Consider the following 18,234-nt stretch of genomic DNA (forward strand, 5'->3'; position numbering starts at 1 on the left):
ATCAGTTCCTTTTGTAAGCTCTCCAGGTGCTTTAATACAGCAGTTAACTCATGTGCCGAGTCAGCAGCTCCACGCTCATAAATGGACGTGCCCAGAGCAATTAATCAATTCCTATTAAGTAGTCAATATGATTTGAAATTAGGAGCTATTTTGGTTGTCAAGATCAGCAATTTTGACTGTCACTTGTGAGTCTATTAATTGCAAAGGGCTCACCTTACAAATAACAAGAAGTCTTCCTAATGAGCATGCTCAGTCTTGTCCCCTGAGCATTACTCTGATGTGGTGCTCCCATTTACAGATATTTCAGACATAAGCAGCATGACACTTGAGTGTCAGGGAGTGGCATTGCAAGTCCTTTGGCAATTTGAGCATCCTCTGTTGTTAAACAGGGGTGATCCTGACGACCTCACAGGACACTGTGTGGATTAAATTGTGGCACATACCAGGTATGGTGGAAAAACTAATAAATGCAAATTGAATGAAGGTCACATTCATCTTATATATGGCCCCTGGGTATAACAGGTCCAAGTAACTTGCCTTTAGCTCTTTAGTATGCCTTTCAAAATAACTTTCTCTTTTTCACCTTGGAGTTATCTGGGGAGTGACTGGTGCAGATGTTTATCTTTCTAAAAGCACCTGTTTGGGCTATCCAATCCTTTCTTTATCCATGGCCTTCAGTTCCCTAATTTATCATTTCAAGAGATAAACTGGGCTCGAATAAGTGACTCATGGCTGGAATTATCTATCTCTTCTCTTTCTGTCGTTAGCGTCACTGCCTGGCAGCAGGAAGGCCCTGTGATGTGCTAATGACAATCAGAATAACATCTCAAGAATGTTCTGTATGAACTAGAGGCTAGTTCTAGTTGAAATTGTACTTTTTGATCTATTCTTAGTTACCTTGGAGGCCAGTACATCAGCATGATTTTCATGAGAAAATGTATTTTGAGTTCCAAACAACAAATTTAGACATGACATTCTGTGAGACTATAAATAGAAAACTAGAGATTTTCTTTCATTCAAATGGCAGAGGGCTTCAGTAACTAAAACTCTCAAGTTTTTGCTCTGCCTGGTGCTAAAGGTCTTTTTGCTTAGCAGGTGACTTTATTGCATTTTTTACTAAAGCCACTCTGACTGCTTTATCATTGAAATGTTACTATTTGCCTATCAAAGCAGAACTCAACTTTATCATGGCTTCGCTCTGCACTGATTTGGCATCACAAACAAGACAGTCCTTTCCCCTTCATCAAACCCACAGTAGGCAAAGGCTGATTGGTGGGTGGGGCAGCAGCCAAACTGCATAGAACAGACGGGCTGTTTCATTAAGAAAAAATAATAATAATCTTCCTTTGGCATTCTCAATTTGAGTTTTGGCAGAGCAATCTGCCTTTGAAAATTCATCAATCACCTCTTTAGGGCTAAATTTTAACCCAAGTAAATTTTGCCCAGCTGTTTCAATGAAAATGTAAAGGAACTGCAGAACAATGAATCTGGCTACTCTCTCGGAAATATTAAATGACAGGTCCACCTCCTTCTACTGTAAGGCCATCTTTAATTCTTGGAAGTAATCACCTGGTTTTTGTTACGTAGTGTTCTGAAAAATGGAACTAAATCTATTCTAACAACATTTTTAATGCCTTTCTTCCAAGCCTCTAGCGGAAAATCTGCCCCATTTTCCTTTCGGTTTGAGAAATGTAACAAGCACCATTTCATTTCCTAACTCTTTGTAGGTACCTTTAAAATGGGCACTTGTAATTAAAGCTGTGGCTGAAGAGAATATGTCGCTTGAGACTACTAAGGCAATTTTGCTAATACCAGCTTTCCAAGTCCATGGGGCCTTGTGCTTTGCAGCAAGAGTTTAATGCTTATGATGGTTTAATAGATAAAAAATATCCTTAGAAAATATTTAGAATCACATTAACTGTCATCAAATCCCTAGTTTGATGACCCACAAAACTCTGGAATTGGAGGTGTTATTGTAATTTATTCCATATTGTTTTTGCAATGTCTCAATATGAGATATCAGGTACTTACAGGGGATGGTTGCTGACAAGCCACAACTCAAGGTTTAGAAATAATATAAAACTCCAGTAAGCATATAAACTAGTCATAGGAGGTAGTGTATGAATTTTCTGCCAGAATTATTTAGCATAACATTTTCTAGACGCAAAGATAGGATGGTTTCTTGGATGAGAATTGGTTCTTCCTTCTCTATAGATCTATGATTAGGATCAGAAATATAACTGATAAATTCTGGTTTTATTCTCAGTTTCAGAAAAACCTTCCAAAGGTACTGCCAGTTCAGTGGCCTTCAGATTACAAGGTAGAAACTGAAAATCAATGGAACAATTACAAAACCTCTCAAAACCTTACCGTGTATGTAAAGCTGCTTGGTTAGCCACAGCCTATTGATCAGCTATTTTGTTTTGTGAAGTGGGACTCATTTAATTTCCTACTTGGTGTGTGCCAATCAGTGATGATTCCCAGATAAAATTTGCATATTGCAAAGATAGACAATTTTTAAAATCTCAAATTCAATCCTAAAGAATATTAAGAGCATAAGCTTGTAGATGTCATGCTGCTGACAGCCTCCCCCTGCCTGTTATCTCTCCCTTAAATCCCCACATTCCCTTTCACCTCACACCCACAATGCCCAGAGAATAAGGCTTTCATCCTCTGGCAGGCTCTATAGTTAGAGCTTTAAGTGTGAAAATGAGGGCTAGAAATAATTATCTAAATCATACGAAGATTATAATAAGGGGCTCAACCTAATTTAATAGGGAGTGTAAATAGCAAGGGAAAACCTAAAGACAATTATGTGGGTGACTTGAGAGGTTTAAATACAAGTCCTTAATTAGGTTATGCTTATTTACCTGGCCCACAAGTCAGCTCAGCATTAATTGGAAGAGATGATTAGTAAGAAAATAAGATTCTGTCTGTAATCAAGTCCAACACTGCTTCCTTTCCTAAGTAATGTAAGGTGTGAGCCCCAGATGTAGAAGAGTCTTTGAGAAATGATACTATGTTGGCTGATGGGTCCATCTTCTTGTTGCTCTGTAAAGGGTCCTAGAAAGTTACCTGGATTCCATTCCAGTAAAATAATGACGAAACCAGAGCTTTTGCCTCTTATTATCTTCTCCCTTTGTCTCTATGTTCTGACATTTATGGGGCATCTGAGTGAACTGCAGGGTCTTCTGTTTGTTCGGGAATAGCCTACCAGGGCTTGCAATTTGGTAGGATGTGGCTTGGTACTTAACAGGAAGTCAGAATCCTTCAGTTCCGTCAGCTTTGAACGTCTTCTTCCTGTGTCACAATTTTTCTCTGTCAAGTGCTGGTTTCACTGTGATTTTATGGGGGCTTGTCAAGCCTGGGAATGGAGGACTGAACACTACAAAGTACTCGAAAAGGCACAGAAAATGGTTCTGTGAACCTAGGATGTAAGTTTACGAGGACCCCTTCCTGCTCACAGCTTTTGAGTTTCATCAACCTCATTAAACAATAGTGACTTTATAATTCTAAATTGATGTTTCCTTATCAATAGCTAGAAACATAATAATAATTAGCTTCCTTTCAATTACGCACATATATATTTCCCAACAAAACATCTAATATAGCCTGTGCTAGGTGTATACAACAGAGAAGAAACAGAACTGACAGGAGTCCTGAGGAGGCTGGGTTCAAGAACTATGCTGTTAAATAACTGTGTGACTCTGGGAAAATAATTTAACTTCTCTAGGCTCAGATTAGTTAGTGTTTTTTAAGCCTGACTGAACAGTAGAATAACCTGAGTAATTTTTTAAAAACTCTGGATGCCCACGATCTATGCCAGACCAATGAATGACACTCTCTTGGAAGTAAACCTTGGACATAGGTATTAGTGTGCTTGTCTCAAAAGTTTGCAAGTTGTGAATTGCTGCATCCAATCTCTCAAGTGTCCTTGGTGGCTTAAGCTCTGTGACACATTGCTGTACTGCCTGCACGATAAAACAGACACACAGAGTGCTCCTGAGCAGAGATGTGGCTCACATGGCCTGCAACATTGTAATAATGATTATGATTCTCTTTTTCTCCAACTTTATCCTCTACCCAGACTCCTGCAGAGTGTCTCATATTATGGCCAGACCACATTGGCAACACAAGGGCTTCAACTTGGCTTCAAAAGTTAATAAAAATCAATCTTCCTCTAGAGTATTTTGACCACTTTGTTAAAAATAATTTCAACTTTCAAGTATTCTTGTTAGAGGCAGGGTACCCAAGGCATATTAAATCAGTTGGCCAATCTGACCTAAATCTTAGTGAAAAATTAACCATGCCTTACCCATGCAAAGACTGGCACTCTTTAACAGATGGTGGTTGCTGATTTTCCCTTTCTACAAACTGTGTGCCAGTTTGTTTGAGAGGATAAGAGGTAAAGAAGGAACAGGTTGGCACAAAACAATTATCCTGCCAGATAAAATGAGACCTCTGACCTGTGGACAACTCCACCCCTTTGCCTAGACAGAAGAATCAGAATAATTGAAGGGCAAGTTTTCAAAGTGGACAAAATGCTTATTTATGTCTGGATGAAGAGCTGGAACTTCCACTTGTTAAATATTCGGTAGCAATAAGAAGGTAAATTGGTTCTCATTTGGCTGATAAGACTCAGAAAGAAAGAAAGGTTTACTCTCGCAGGGACAGCTCTGAGGCCATCTAGGACAGCCATAACCTCCAAGACCTAGCCTCAGAGCCAGCTTTGTGGGCGTGGGACCAATATAGTCACACTGTTCAGAAGGCCAGTGCTTAGGGTCCATTGCTGTGCACTTGCTATCTTAAAATTCTTAACAATTTTATCCTTGAATTTGTGTTTAGTAAATGAAGTCCAATGGGACAGTGGAGTCTTGAAGCTTCAGTTCACAGGTGGTCCCTGGTCCTACCTCCTTGCTGCCTCTCCAGGACGGGGAAGGTCAGGGGCGGGTATGTACCTTGCAGCATTTCAGGGTAATGATAAGGGAGCAGCCTTCTCTGTCTTGGGCTGGCAAAACCATGCTGTGCTTCATGGATGACTTGGCAGAAGTTCACCTGCCTTAGATACCAGCCATGTCCCAGTGTAAAGGTGGCAATCCCATGGCAGGGGTCACCCATCCACTGAGAGTTGGGGCTGCCAGCCATCGGAAGGGAGGATTGATTTCTCTGTCCCTGCAAGGACCCTACATTTTAATTTTGTACTGGGTTCCACAAAGTATATAGCTGACCTTGTCTAACCTGATCACCAACAGACAACTCTGAGTTCCACAGAGCCATGTGGGGCCTCAGGAGGGCTGTCAAATCCAGTGTCTATATGTGTCCCCTCTGTGGAGCACAGTGGAAGATCTATCTGCTTCTTCGAGTCTTTCTTTCCACTGTGAAATATTGTAATATACATACAGTATATATTTGCTCTGTGAGATGGAGAAATTAGTTAACTATTAAGGGCTGCAGTAGGTTACTCTGTCATGTAGGAATAACAATACTACTGTTATAAACATAAAACAAGGTATCATAGTTAAATACTTGGCACAGTACCAGGGATGTAGTAGATGTTCCATATATTTTAGTTGCTATTATTATTGTGGTTATCATTACTTGCTATAGATTCTGAAAGCAATTGCACAAGTATTTTAATACTATGAAGGACACACATTTTAATAAAATCGTCTGGAGTCTCAGTCTCCAGAGTTCTTAGGGTCTGCCAAATGCACTACAATTTTCCAGCAGGAGAAAAAATAATCACAAAAAGGAAAGTCAGATAATGAGAAGGGATCTTGGTTTTGTCCCCCGTAATAGCACACCCATGGCAGCTGTTCAGTTGTTGAGGTGTAACAGTGTCTCACTTACTGTTTTGCTGGAGTGAGTGGATACAGGAGGTTGACTGAAAGTGGAAATCTAAGTACGTGATGTGGTGATCCACAGACCACAGACCTCTGTCAGTGATGGGCTGGTGTCCTGGACCCACCATCCTGCCAGTGCCTGTCACCAATGCCATTCACTGGAACAGAGTTGATTGCGGACTTATGCAGCCTGGTACCCCTATGGAAATATTCTAACACATCTTTGGACTCCTGGGAAGTAAAGGAAGCTGTTTCACTACTCTGTCTTTGTTACTTTTATAAGTAGCTATTATTTTCATAAACATCTTGAGCAGTAGCTGTATACCAGGTACTTTTAATTTTCTCTCTAATCTTCATAAACATCAAATAAGGCAACTATGCCTGCTTTATAGATAAGAAAACTTGAGGCTCAGCTAAGTTAAATGGTTTAATCAAGACTTTCTAGTTAAACAGTGAGAGAGCGAAGGCTGAGATCCAGTTCTGTCTGACTTCAAGATCATGCATCTTAATCGCAAAGCCTCTCTTTCCGGTACAGTAAGTTAGCTCTTTGTAGGAAGAATACCAACAGAAAATAGTTGCTCAGCTTTAACACCAGACAAGATTCTAAGTGCTTAACATGAATTGACTCATTTAATTCTAGAGACAGCCATATGAAGGAGGAATTACTATCCTCATTTTGCAAGTGAGGAAACTGAGGCAGTAGGAAGCTAAGTAAACTGTCACAAAGCCCATTAATGACAGTCAGGCTGTAAATAAAATGCAGTGTGCCTTCAGATGCTGTGGTCAACCAGCAGGCTAAGGGGTGAGAACTTCTGGAATAATTTTAAAACATTAACTGAAAAAGTGTAATTTGGCTTTCTAAAATAATATATAAGATATGTGCATCCAAATGAGTGTCTTTCGAAGTATTTAGTCAAAATGTTTTTGCAATTTCTTTCAGAGACTGAAGCAAATAATAGTGATGATAGTATTAATAATATTAATAGCAGCTAGATTAATTTTATATCTATTGTGCGCTCAGCACTGTGTCAAATGCTTTACATAAGTCATCCCATTTAATGCTTATGACAGTAATACCAACCATTTATACAACAGAATACAATTACTGAGGCTCAGAAAATTTAAGTAATTTTCTCCATGTCATAGCATTATATGATGGTTCTGGGTTAAACTTGTATTATCTAAATCCACAATCTACATTCTTCGCTTCTAACCTCCTAATACTAATACTTCACTTCTAACACTCCATTTTTAAAAGATATTTTTTAACGGTAGAAAACTTTATCTTCATAGAATAGACTGGACTTGTAAAAAACAGTAGAAGTTACTTGTGACTAAGCTCTAGGTTTTATGAATTTCAGGTACTTCTGATTCATTTTCCATTAAAACTATCATTTGATGAAAATACAGACTGCTTTTCTCTTGTAATCTATAAATTGTCGGTAATCACTCCCCAAAAGACAGATGAGTGCACATTTGGACAATGGCAGCATCATGGTCATCAGAGTCTCCTAAGGTGTCAACTTTGAGGGATGCTCTCACTTACAAGCCTATTCGTGCTCCATATCTGACACTAACTCTTAACAGTGGAAATGATGACCAGAGGCTTATCATATGCCTACTGGGCTAATGACACGAGGCTTGCAGGCAGTATTCAAGCATCCTGTGAAGGCACTGGGTGTACCACTCTATGATGATTATTGCCCAGCAAGCCACATCCTCATTTACAGCACTTTTCTTACAGGGACAACTTGCATGACTTTTAACACGTGGTTTCAGAGAATCTACATTGTATGTGGGTCAATCCCATACTGTGAAGAGTGACTGTACTGAATTGGGGACAGTTAATAATCTTGTGTGGGCACATGCATCTCTTAAGTGAGTAAGGAAGTTGACAGATTTCCATTTCCCTTAGTTTTGCATAGGCCAAGACTACTTAACTCATTCTTTGTTTTCCCAAGCCTTGCTGGAGGTTGCAAATAGCACATTTTTCTTTCTAAAATATCGCTCAGAAATGGTTTTAATATACAGTTGAGAATTATATTTCATAGAAAAGAAGTGTTAAAATAGCTCAGTCAGCCGTTCTTGGTAAAGAAATTACTGCAGTGGCGGGGGTGGGGGGCAGGGAAAGGGGAAGAGGAGAGAGACAGGGAAGGGACAGGTAAGAAAAGAGAAGAAAGAGGTGGCTTTATTGCACAGTTTTACACTGCCATTCATGTGAGGCGACTTCCCTTGTGGTCTGTAGTATGCTTCTTTAAGCAAAATTTCTTCTCCAGACTCAAAAAACTCCATGACACGCCTAAGAACAGACATCTCCTGCTCCACCCTCAGCTAGTTTTCTCTCTTATAACAGTTAGAAGCAAGCTTGTTGGACAATAGCATCTAGAATTTTCATAACACATGCTAGACAAATTCTGTCAGCTAACTAGGAAGTGGCCCATGATGAAAGGTGAAATTTAAAAGCAACAACTCTTAGAAGTAACATTTGCATATTTCCTAAAGTCTCCCCAACTCAAAAAATGCTTTTTATGTGGAATCTTCTAATGAGAACATTATTGAGCACAGATGCTTGGAGAAAAAGCACTTAATTTCGATGGCAATATTTCTCTTAGAACAAGGAAAGAAATAGGTGGAGTTAATCATTTCTACTTTGAATTAAGAGAAATGCTAGTTACCAACAGAATAAAACAGAAGTCTAAAGAGCAACACATTCTCACCAAAGGGGTAAAAAAAGGAGTTAGAAAAATATGTCTTAATGGATGAGACCCAGAAAATGACATAATAAACAGTGAATAACTATAGAAAGCTATTTTAAAATGATTAATAATAAGAGTCACTGTGTCTGTAATTATTTAAAAGTCACTAATTACTTTAAAAATCCCAGGAGGAAAGTTTTCTTTTTCCTGTTTTATAGAATTAGGGTTGAGACACACAGGGGCAGGGGACTCAGAGCAGGTCACCTCATCAGACAGTGGCAGAGTGGAGATTAGGCCCAAAGACTAAATTTCATGCTCTTAACCACCACTTTGCAGGACTTGAGACTTGAGATAGCATTTGGGAGCAACTGAATGGCTTTCTGATTACCATGGCTTTGTTGGAATGGCCACCTCCTTGGAACTCAATGGTCCCAAAAGCATCTGTAGGGCTGAGTTGAGTGTGTTTGCTGATGGACCACTTTTCGGACTGGATGTCATTTCGGGAGAGGCGACTTTCATTTTTCTCATTCTGAAGCACGGAGATACTGGGGGTGAGGCCAACATGCTGGCCTATCAGACGCCCACAGCAACACCTATAACAGAAGAGGTTAAAGTGAATCCCTGGTATTAGTCACTATTGGGATACACACTTAAGGCAACCAGCTGGAGAAATCTATAGTCTGTGCCAACACCTGTCAGTCAATTCTCAGGAAGAATTCTACCATGTGGCTATATCAGGTATTGGTAAACTCAGGCTTTCCATGATATACATATCTTTTCTTTTCTCCCCTCTACCCATCTTCCTTTAGCTGTATAAGTTGTAATATGTCTCCTGCCCTTCTCCGTCCACCTCTTTTGTACCTGGCATTTTGTTCAGGATTGGACATCTGCAAACAAAACTTCTCTGGATTTCTCTACTTCTCACTCAGCCCATCTATCAAATCTATCAAAACACGAAGGTCTCTGAAGAGCTTTGAGGAGGAGAAGTTTAACATGCACATTTAAATGAGGAATCTCACTTATATGTGAATCACAACTGAACTTGTCTCTTCCCAATTGACATTTGCTGTCAAATATCCAATTCTGAGAATAAAAATCTGCAGGCTTAAGTGTTCTTGATGAAACAATGAAAAATATTCATGAGATATTTGAAAACTTAAACTTTGCTCTATCATGAAAATGTCCTTCATACATTACTATTACTACCTTTATGACTATTAGTAATAATAGTTACAATATGTAGCTGCCATTTATTAAAAACTAACAATTTATTATCCATTGTATAGATGAAATATTGTAGTTTTGAAGGTTAGGTAATTTGCGCAAGGTTACACAGATAGTCTCTAAGACTCTGTAGTCTATATTTTAAACTGATTTGTTAAATTGCCCATTCATAAAGGCATTTCAGACATATATATGCTACTTTATCCCAAATGCTTCTTATCTTATATATTGTTGATCCTAAGGAAGGTAAGTAGGGTGCTAACAACGTGCTTAAATGGGAATCTGAAGGTATACAGTTTAGTTAGGAATCTGCTAGGAGTCTTTTATTTAAGTGTCTTTTTTTTTCCTATTGCAGAACGTGTTGGTACTAACTAAGCATTTGGAGGAGGTACTTAAAAGGAAAAACCAATAACCATAACAAAAAACATAATCCACTCTTATATACAGTGATTAATTCCTTCCACAATGGTATATATGTTTTTCTTTATAGGCTCTTAGAGTAAGAATTAATTGTAGGCATGACATATTATATAGTGTGTATAAATAAGATTGCTTCAAAGATGTCCAGAAACAATACAAAAGATATTTAATTTGACAGTGTTTCCCTTGTAACAGGTCATGATTACTCTTGCAGGTTTTTTGTATAATTACTACTTCATGTTCTCAGCATTATACACAGCAAGATTACCTATGGGGGTCTTTGGTGCTGGGTATGATGTGGACACATTCTCTTTTATAAAATGCTCTTTCTATCCAGGATTTCTGAGCCTGAAAAAGAAAACAAAAAAAAAAAAAAGAAAAAAGAAAGAAAGAAAGGTGAACATACCGTGAAATATTTTTAACTAGAAAGCAAAATTTCATAATCACATAAGAGACTAGTATATCACAAATTGAACTGAAATTGTGATTATTTCACACATAAACACTAAATATAACAAAATCAATTACTTCCCGTACCTGCTGATTAGATTATTTAACATCACAATATTGAGAATTAAAGGAACTGATCATAATAAAAAAAAGTTAGTGATGGAATCATGTACAAATTCAGAACAGAAAGACAATGCTATTTGCAGAGAAAATAAATTTGGAGGGATAGAATAGTATGTTTGTAACCTTATAGAAAACAAGTATTCAGTAATGGGAAGAAATGCATCTAAATAAGCATAAGGTTTTCACTGCTGACACTTCCATTAGATTTTCCTTGTAGAAGGAAAGAAAAATGGCAAGAGAATTGCGTAACTCAAAAGCCCTAATGTATCACTATGTTTTTTTCTAATTAACAGTGCTAAGTACATTGGTGGGGGGAGGAAAATAAAAGCATGAGGAAGATAAATGCTTTTATCATAGTCCAAAATTTTACAGGTAATGCCTTTGGAAAAAAGTAAGATAGCACATTTTTTCTTGTGCACCCCACATGCCCTTCAGCAGAGCATATACAGCTTCTTAGAATGGGCTCTGTTGGGTCCATCCACCCAGAAGTCCTGCCACTGAGATTGGGTTCCCACATGGACAAAGGATGTCTCGGAAAACTGTACAATCTCTGTTCCAAAGCAGCTGTCCATCCTGCATCCCTTCATGGTTTTCTTTACCAGCATTTGCAATGGCAGCGGAGTCTCCCATGAAATTCAATGAGCTGCTCAGAAGATTCCTTCTCTAAGCCTTTAAGATGGAAGTTGCTAGAGCAACATTTAATGTTATTTCTACATGGCATCATCTTCTCTCTAATGCAGCATCAGTACTAAATTCATACTCTTATATACAGGGCTAAAGCACAACTGAGCTGTTGATTTGACCTGTCTCGATGGTGTTAACTGTTATAAGCCCCCATGTGTTGAACTCTAATTAATCTTGACTCTGCCAATGACTCAGATGTCTATAAGCTGTGCTAAATTCTGATTGGTCCTCAGTACTTCAGTCTTGCACCTCCCTCTTCTCTCACAAGGGAGGTTTAGGCAAGCATGTGGCACCGAAGGCAGTAATTGCCTAATACTCATGACAGTGCACATTTTACAAGGAGCAACATGAGCCATGGTTGAGGGGCACAAAGAAACTACATCCTGTTTCAGTAATGGTCAATATCAGATGGAATCATTTGTGGGTGTTCATGCATTGTCCACGTGAAAAGAGCACCCACTGTGCCTCAGAGACCCTCAGGTCCAGGTGGGCCTCTGCATTCTCACACCACAAAGGTAACATTTGCAGTTTTGCCTTTCAGCTAAACATGAAAAATTCCCAGTGTCTAGTCTCAAATATTTTTCTTTTCAAACAAGTAGAAAAGGCTAGTGGCTACCTCTTTGTAACAAAAATGAGCTTAGCAGCATAGACAACCAGTCTTTTTCTTTGTAAAAAGCCTGTTCGCTAAACTATTCATAGGCCATGATTTTTCTCCAGACACTGAATACTTTCATTGATAACATCTCTTGGCAGAAAGAGGGTAAAATGCTCTTCACTGGACATTTGAAACCAACTTTTCGTACACTTTAGAGAGCAGAAAAAGGAGAATTTACTTTCCTTCTCTTTTTGTGTTCAACTTTGGCCAACATTCAGAAGGCTCTTTTGTGGGGGAGCATCTGGGAATTTTAGAGAGTGCTGACCAATACTCCCTGAGAAAAAGTGGGACAAGCTTGACCATGGGTAGAGCATGAGGTCTGCATTTAGAAAAAATGGTGTGAGTGGGACACTGTGACCTGGAGAAAGTTACATGATTTCTTTGATCCTCAGTTTTCCTCATCTATAAAATGGAGACAACAGCAATATCTGAAACCCAGCATTGTTATCATGATTTTGGGGGTACTATGCTTTGCTCCAAGAAGAGATACCTGTCCAGGGTTGATTCTGGTACTAAAAGTTCAGATGAAGGCTCAGATGAGGGGACTATGAAATTGCTCTAGGAGACCCGACCTAAATTGGTCTCCCTTTGTGTTGGGGATGATAGGAACCCACAAGCCCTGGCTGGCCACTAACAAGATATATAGGAAGCTTATTTAACATTTTGGAACCTCTTCTGTGTCACATGGATAATTCCAGCTACTTTGAAGAGTTGTTGGGATAATCAAACCAGATGATTCAGATAAAGCACCTGGCTTTATCTGACTCTGTGAGGAAAGTACTACTTTTATATCCATTTTTCCAAGAAGAAATTGAGGCAGAGAGATGCAGCAATACATTCTAAAGCCAGGGTTTGAACTTGAACAGTCTGGCTTCAGAGTTCACACTCTTACCCACTCTGCTAAATTGCCATTAAAACATTAGATGTTATTGATATGAAATACCCTTGTTATGGGCAGTACTATCTAAGCATGCCCAAGAGTATCCTGGCATTTGGACAGAGTTGGCTCCCAGAGACAGGTCTTGGAACCAGTTCATCCTAATTCTTTCCCCTTATCATTCCCCTCTTCTAGTCCCCACATGTGCAGGAATGAATACTCTGCTATGTCTTCTTCTTTTCTCCTTGCGGTAAAGGATGAAGGTAGGACATTAGGAAGACACCAGAATCTGAGAAATGGCTATACAGCAAAGAAATGTAAGCACAAGACTCCTCACTTAAGAATCTGTGCTGCAAAGACAAATGGATGAGACTTTTCAAGGACATCTTCCTTATTTCTCTTGCTCATGGATCCCATTGTTAACTGGAAAGCACTGGAAGTTTTAGTCAGATGATGGATGGTAAGAATTCCTACATATGGATTGCCAGCTAGTTAGCGTTTCAGTAAAAAAGTAATTTAATTTGTGTGTAGCTTTGCTACTTAATTACCTTCTCAAAGGTGAAACGCTACATCATTGTTAGCAAAAAGATTAAGAATCGTTTCTATATCTTATTATTAGCAGATTAATCATCTCCCTTGCAAAGTCACAGAAAATTGGGAGGAAAACAAAAGAGAAACAGAACATTAAGAAGTCTTCCCATCATTCATGATTAAATTGGACTTTTTCATTGAGTAGAAAAGTAAAATACACAATAGAAAGAATGCAGGTATAACACATGAATTAGGAATTCTACAAAATATCATGCATAATTACTATATTGTGAGCTTCGCTTTATCATGCTTTTATTCAGGTCTTTAGTGTGAACATCATATACTAGATTTTTAAATTTATTTTAGTGGAGAGGGCATTTTGATGTTTAATCCTGGTTTGTTTCCTAAACAAATTCCTTTTCTTTGTTTGAAGGTTTTGAACTACTCTATATGAAGCTTTATATTTTGCTTCAACATCCAACTCAGTTATCTCAGAACAGTTATCCTCATTGTTAGAAAGCATGAAATAGTTTCAATGTGCTGTGTTTCTAGCTGACCCTTCAATTCTTCTTTAATACAAAACTTTAACAGACATCATGTCTTAAAATCTTTTCTTTTTAAATATGCTTTGGAAGTCTCATGCACGCTTAGGAAAGATGGCTTCTATGGCCCCCAGAAAACCTCTCTGTATATTCTTTTCTAAAGGTAGAATGGTCACATAACCATGACTGAGTTTGTGAAGGGCTGGCTATTTTCTTTCTTGTCTTTCTGCATTATCAGTCATGTGTGATGTGTAATAGGGAAGTGTTTTTCAAAGGCTAATAATTAAAAGACATCATATTCAAAACAGAAATGAGGACACTCACATTGAACAAAGTATAATGATTACCCTCAAAGAATAAAGCAACTACTAATTTTGAAAGTTAAATATACAATCAATAAAGCATCAAAATAATGAAAACAAGTCTGTAAATATTGCTTTAAAAAATTAAGTCATTTCATTTAAGCAGGATTCAATGTTTTTCACAAAGTCTTTGCTACAAATATTAGTCCCCAAACTACTTTGAATCTTCTTACTATGTCCTTCCCACCAGCTATCGAATCAAGTTCTCCAGGCAGGAAGATTTACAAGCACATACACACACACCGGGTATATTAAACCCATCTCCAAAAAGCCTTGGAAAGTGCTATTGCAATCTCCTCTTCAGCAGGGCAGCTTAACAGAAGGACAACCACTCAGACCAGTATTTGCAAGATTAGGAAAAAGGGTCCACTAACTTTATAGGAACAAATTACAAGAAAAGTTTCACAATGCTTCTCACTGTCACCCTCTCTTGTTTCAAATGTATACCCTGTCTTCATCAGAACAAACATCCCCAACCCAAAGGTACTAAATTCATAAGTTCATTTTGCCCTTTCCCTCCAAGCCTCCCTCGGTGTTGATCTTTGGTCTTCCTCTAGGTCCCCAGATCCAATATTGAGAAGTTGAACAAGAGAAAAGTTAGCTGAAATCATTTTACCTGATCACTGATTCTGGGTGCTGGCAAAAGCAGTCCCTGGAGCAGCTCCTGTTGCTTTCATTTTGCTGCAGCTAGGGCTGGTCATTCCGTTAATAATGCTCTTATGACCGCCCACTGGAAAAAAAAAGTCACTTGTTCGGCTCTTCCCCCAAGAGACGTTTCAAGTAAGCAATGAACTTGGGCAGATTAGCCCCTTGGAATGTGCTGCTTCGGGATTAGCCTCACTAAGAATCCCATGGACATTCCCTCCCAGCCCTCAAACACTGCTTGATTTGAACATCTAATCTGACGCCAGAAGAAAAACAAATCCCCGGAGAGATCGGATTTAACTGGCACAGGTCCTAACAGGCTCCCCCCGCCCTCCCTCCCTTTTTCTTTTTCCATTTTCAGAGAGAAAGCTTGTGAAAGTGTGATAAGGTGTTCTGAGTTCTGAAAGTTCAACTTTGGAAAGCAAATCCTTCTAAAGAAACAGTGTATGAATGATCCTAGTGGTTGGAGCACACAAGCGGCATTGTTCCACCATCCCCAAAGAATGGAATGATAGCATTTCTTTAAAGAGAAACTGCTAAAATCTCCGAATGTTTCAGTAGAATATTTTGGTCCCTGAACATGGGCCTAAGAAGAATGAAGTTGGAGTTTGTCGGGGACCTTCGAGAACTTCTAAAATGTCAATAATAAAACTTCTCTCATCGTACTTCTTATCCTGCTGCCCCTCTAGCAATTGCAAATGTATGATTAGAAACCTACAGTCCTGCTTCCTTATCAAAAAGAGGTGAGCCGTGACCACGGTAGCCTATGGATGCAGATCAAAAGTTGTGATGCCCTGATATGTTTATTTGGGGTAGCCCAATGGAGAGATTCCAGCTGGTATTCAGTCACATAGAAAGGGCTCTTTCATATATCATCCAAGAGTGAATATTTTAGATAATAGTATTCTTGACTGGATAAGTGAACAAACTGGGAGATAAAAGAGCTTAAATTTCAAGAAGGCAAAAATACTTTTTAAAAAGTGAATATATGAGCACTTCATCTCCAAAGGACTTTTCTCTTCCCAAACACAGAGATAAGTGCTAAGAGATGGCACTCTTCCCTTTTCTTGCAGATGGTAAATCTGTGAGGGCAATGGGGCTTTGGTTTTCATTTTTCCATAATCCTCTGTTAATGTGCCTAGTACGTGTCATGTGGACACTCAATAAGCATAATACTGGGAAACGAATGACTTATTTCAAACTTGAATTAGGTCCTGAGCCATCTTTTTAGCCCTCTGCTCCTTCCAGGATCAATCTTCTTCAAACTCCCACATTTTCTGGTCTGTAACTTGCAAGGTTTCCCCAGAGAAAGAAACAATAAACTACCTAGTGACTTTCAGCTCGGGAAACATTATGATAAACAAGAACCAAATGAAACATCAGACTTAGTTTTAGCATTAAACACATGATGGAGGAAGTCCCTTTGTCTGTCTTCAGGAGTTGGCTACAGAATAACACTTGGTGACAGCCTTAATGACATATATAACCTTGCTTCTCTGCAGCTGTAACACTCCCAAGCACTTATTCCAAAGGAATCATCAGAGATGTGAGCACACAGAGATGTTCACTGCAGTGTTATTTATAATACAGAAAAAGTGGAAACAAATGAAGTCTATCAACAGGAGATGAATCAAATAAACAGTATTTCATGCCATTTGGTGATAATAATCAGGTTTCAAAAGACTGCTTAATTACCTAGAGAAATAAACATTTTCATGTTGTTATGTGAAAAAAGCAGGCCATAAAACAGTAAGGGTGGAAAAATTATAAATTTTAAATAGATACAGAGGTGATAGGTAGGAAACATTTTTAAGGTGGTAACTATGTAGCTAATTTTTATTCTAGTCTTTTTGCTTTTCCATGTTTTCCAAAGTTTTCTCCTGTAACCATATGTTTATAGTCAGAAAACTATATTTTATATAGTCAGAAAATATTTTTTTCAATTGTCAAGCTTGACCATATGATAATAGGAGGTTATTGCGGATGAGTATCTCAGGAAGAGACAAAGCAAGGAGAATTAAGTAAAACGATAGAGGGATCAGTGGGGAAGATTTGGAAAAGAAAGTTTTATAATGTGGAGGGTGAGTTTTCTAGAGAAACAAAGGCAGAAGAGGAGGAAAGTGGGGGAAATGAGAAGGTGGGAGCTGAGTGGGTGGGCAGGGAAACACATGAAAGATACACCGAGCTAGTAGGCTGCAGTGGGTCTGTGAGACTAAATAAATTGATTGTAGATAATATTCTCAATGTAAGAAATATTTTAACAGTTCAGCTTTTTCAACTTCCTTCTTCACTAGATACTACTCCAACCCTTCATCTGAATTACTTTAAACACTGAGTTACATGTATACGGAGTCTTTAAATATTGCTTATGTATTTTTTTACCCAATTCTCTCCAGTCTTACTTGTTTTTGTTTTGTTTTCCCTTTATAAAGATAAATAACTATTCAATAGAGAATAGAATAAGAAGGGCCTTCCATGAACTTTAACCAAAAACAGAAATATTGCTGCCAGAACCCTGGGCATTTTGCTTAAGTGAAAAAGGAAGTCCCAGGTGAGCACAGCAACTTTTTCATGTGAGGTTGTAGATTATCTTTAGGACCCTTTGATTTAAGAAGGTAATTAGCTCCAAAGAGACTTGTAGCTCTAGGCCACACTGTCCATATAGATCTGCATAAAATCTTGTGCATCACCTGACAATGCAACTCCCAACAGGGTATATTATCAACCTGTTTCAGATGTAGTTTAGAGTGAATGTAATTTGAATACTAACAAGAGAAAACCACAGGGGTAATGCTTACTGCGCTTCTTCCTCACTCTTTTCTTTATGCAATGGCAGATACCTTATTCTTCCCATTCATTGTTAAAGAAAAATCTCACCTGAAGATAAAATACTAAAAAGTTTCTACTGGTACACAACTCCGTTTTGAAAAAGTGAAATCAGATTTTCTACCATCAGTAACGAGATTTTAACACGGAAAATGCATATTTCATTATTATAAAGATGTCCAAAGCAGTATTTTTCTGGGATGTTCGCATTTGACAACTGCATCAACTAAAGAGCATGATATAAAGTAGTGGTCAGGAAACGTTTTCTGCTAAGGGCCAGATGGTACATATTTTAGGCTCTTTGAGGGCGATACAGTCTCTGCAGTAATATTCAACTCTTGTTGTAGCATAAGAAC

The 18,234-nt window shown here is 38.4% G+C and overlaps 1 protein-coding gene across 23 annotated transcripts in view; it reads right to left on the minus strand.

Moving 5' to 3' along the window:
* TRPM3 (transient receptor potential cation channel subfamily M member 3) overlaps window positions 1-18,234 on the minus strand; it is a 903,328-nt gene that overhangs the window by 307,394 nt on the left and 577,700 nt on the right. For 22 of the 23 annotated variants that reach the window (XM_055350775.2, XM_055350774.2, XM_055350777.2 and 19 more), the window contains exons 2-3: window positions 10,452-10,531; window positions 8,928-9,132 (exon numbers count right to left, since the gene is read on the minus strand). In XM_055350775.2, the coding sequence (XP_055206750.1) occupies window positions 8,928-9,132; window positions 10,452-10,531 (285 nt within the window). Of the gene's footprint in view, window positions 1-8,927; window positions 9,133-10,451; window positions 10,532-15,023; window positions 15,201-18,234 lie in introns of those variants that run through there. The other variant, XM_063696446.1, reaches the window with a different exon arrangement.

Source organism: Gorilla gorilla, chromosome 13 (assembly GCF_029281585.2).
Source record: "Gorilla gorilla gorilla isolate KB3781 chromosome 13, NHGRI_mGorGor1-v2.1_pri, whole genome shotgun sequence".
In the NCBI taxonomy this organism is placed as follows: domain Eukaryota; kingdom Metazoa; phylum Chordata; class Mammalia; order Primates; family Hominidae; genus Gorilla; species Gorilla gorilla.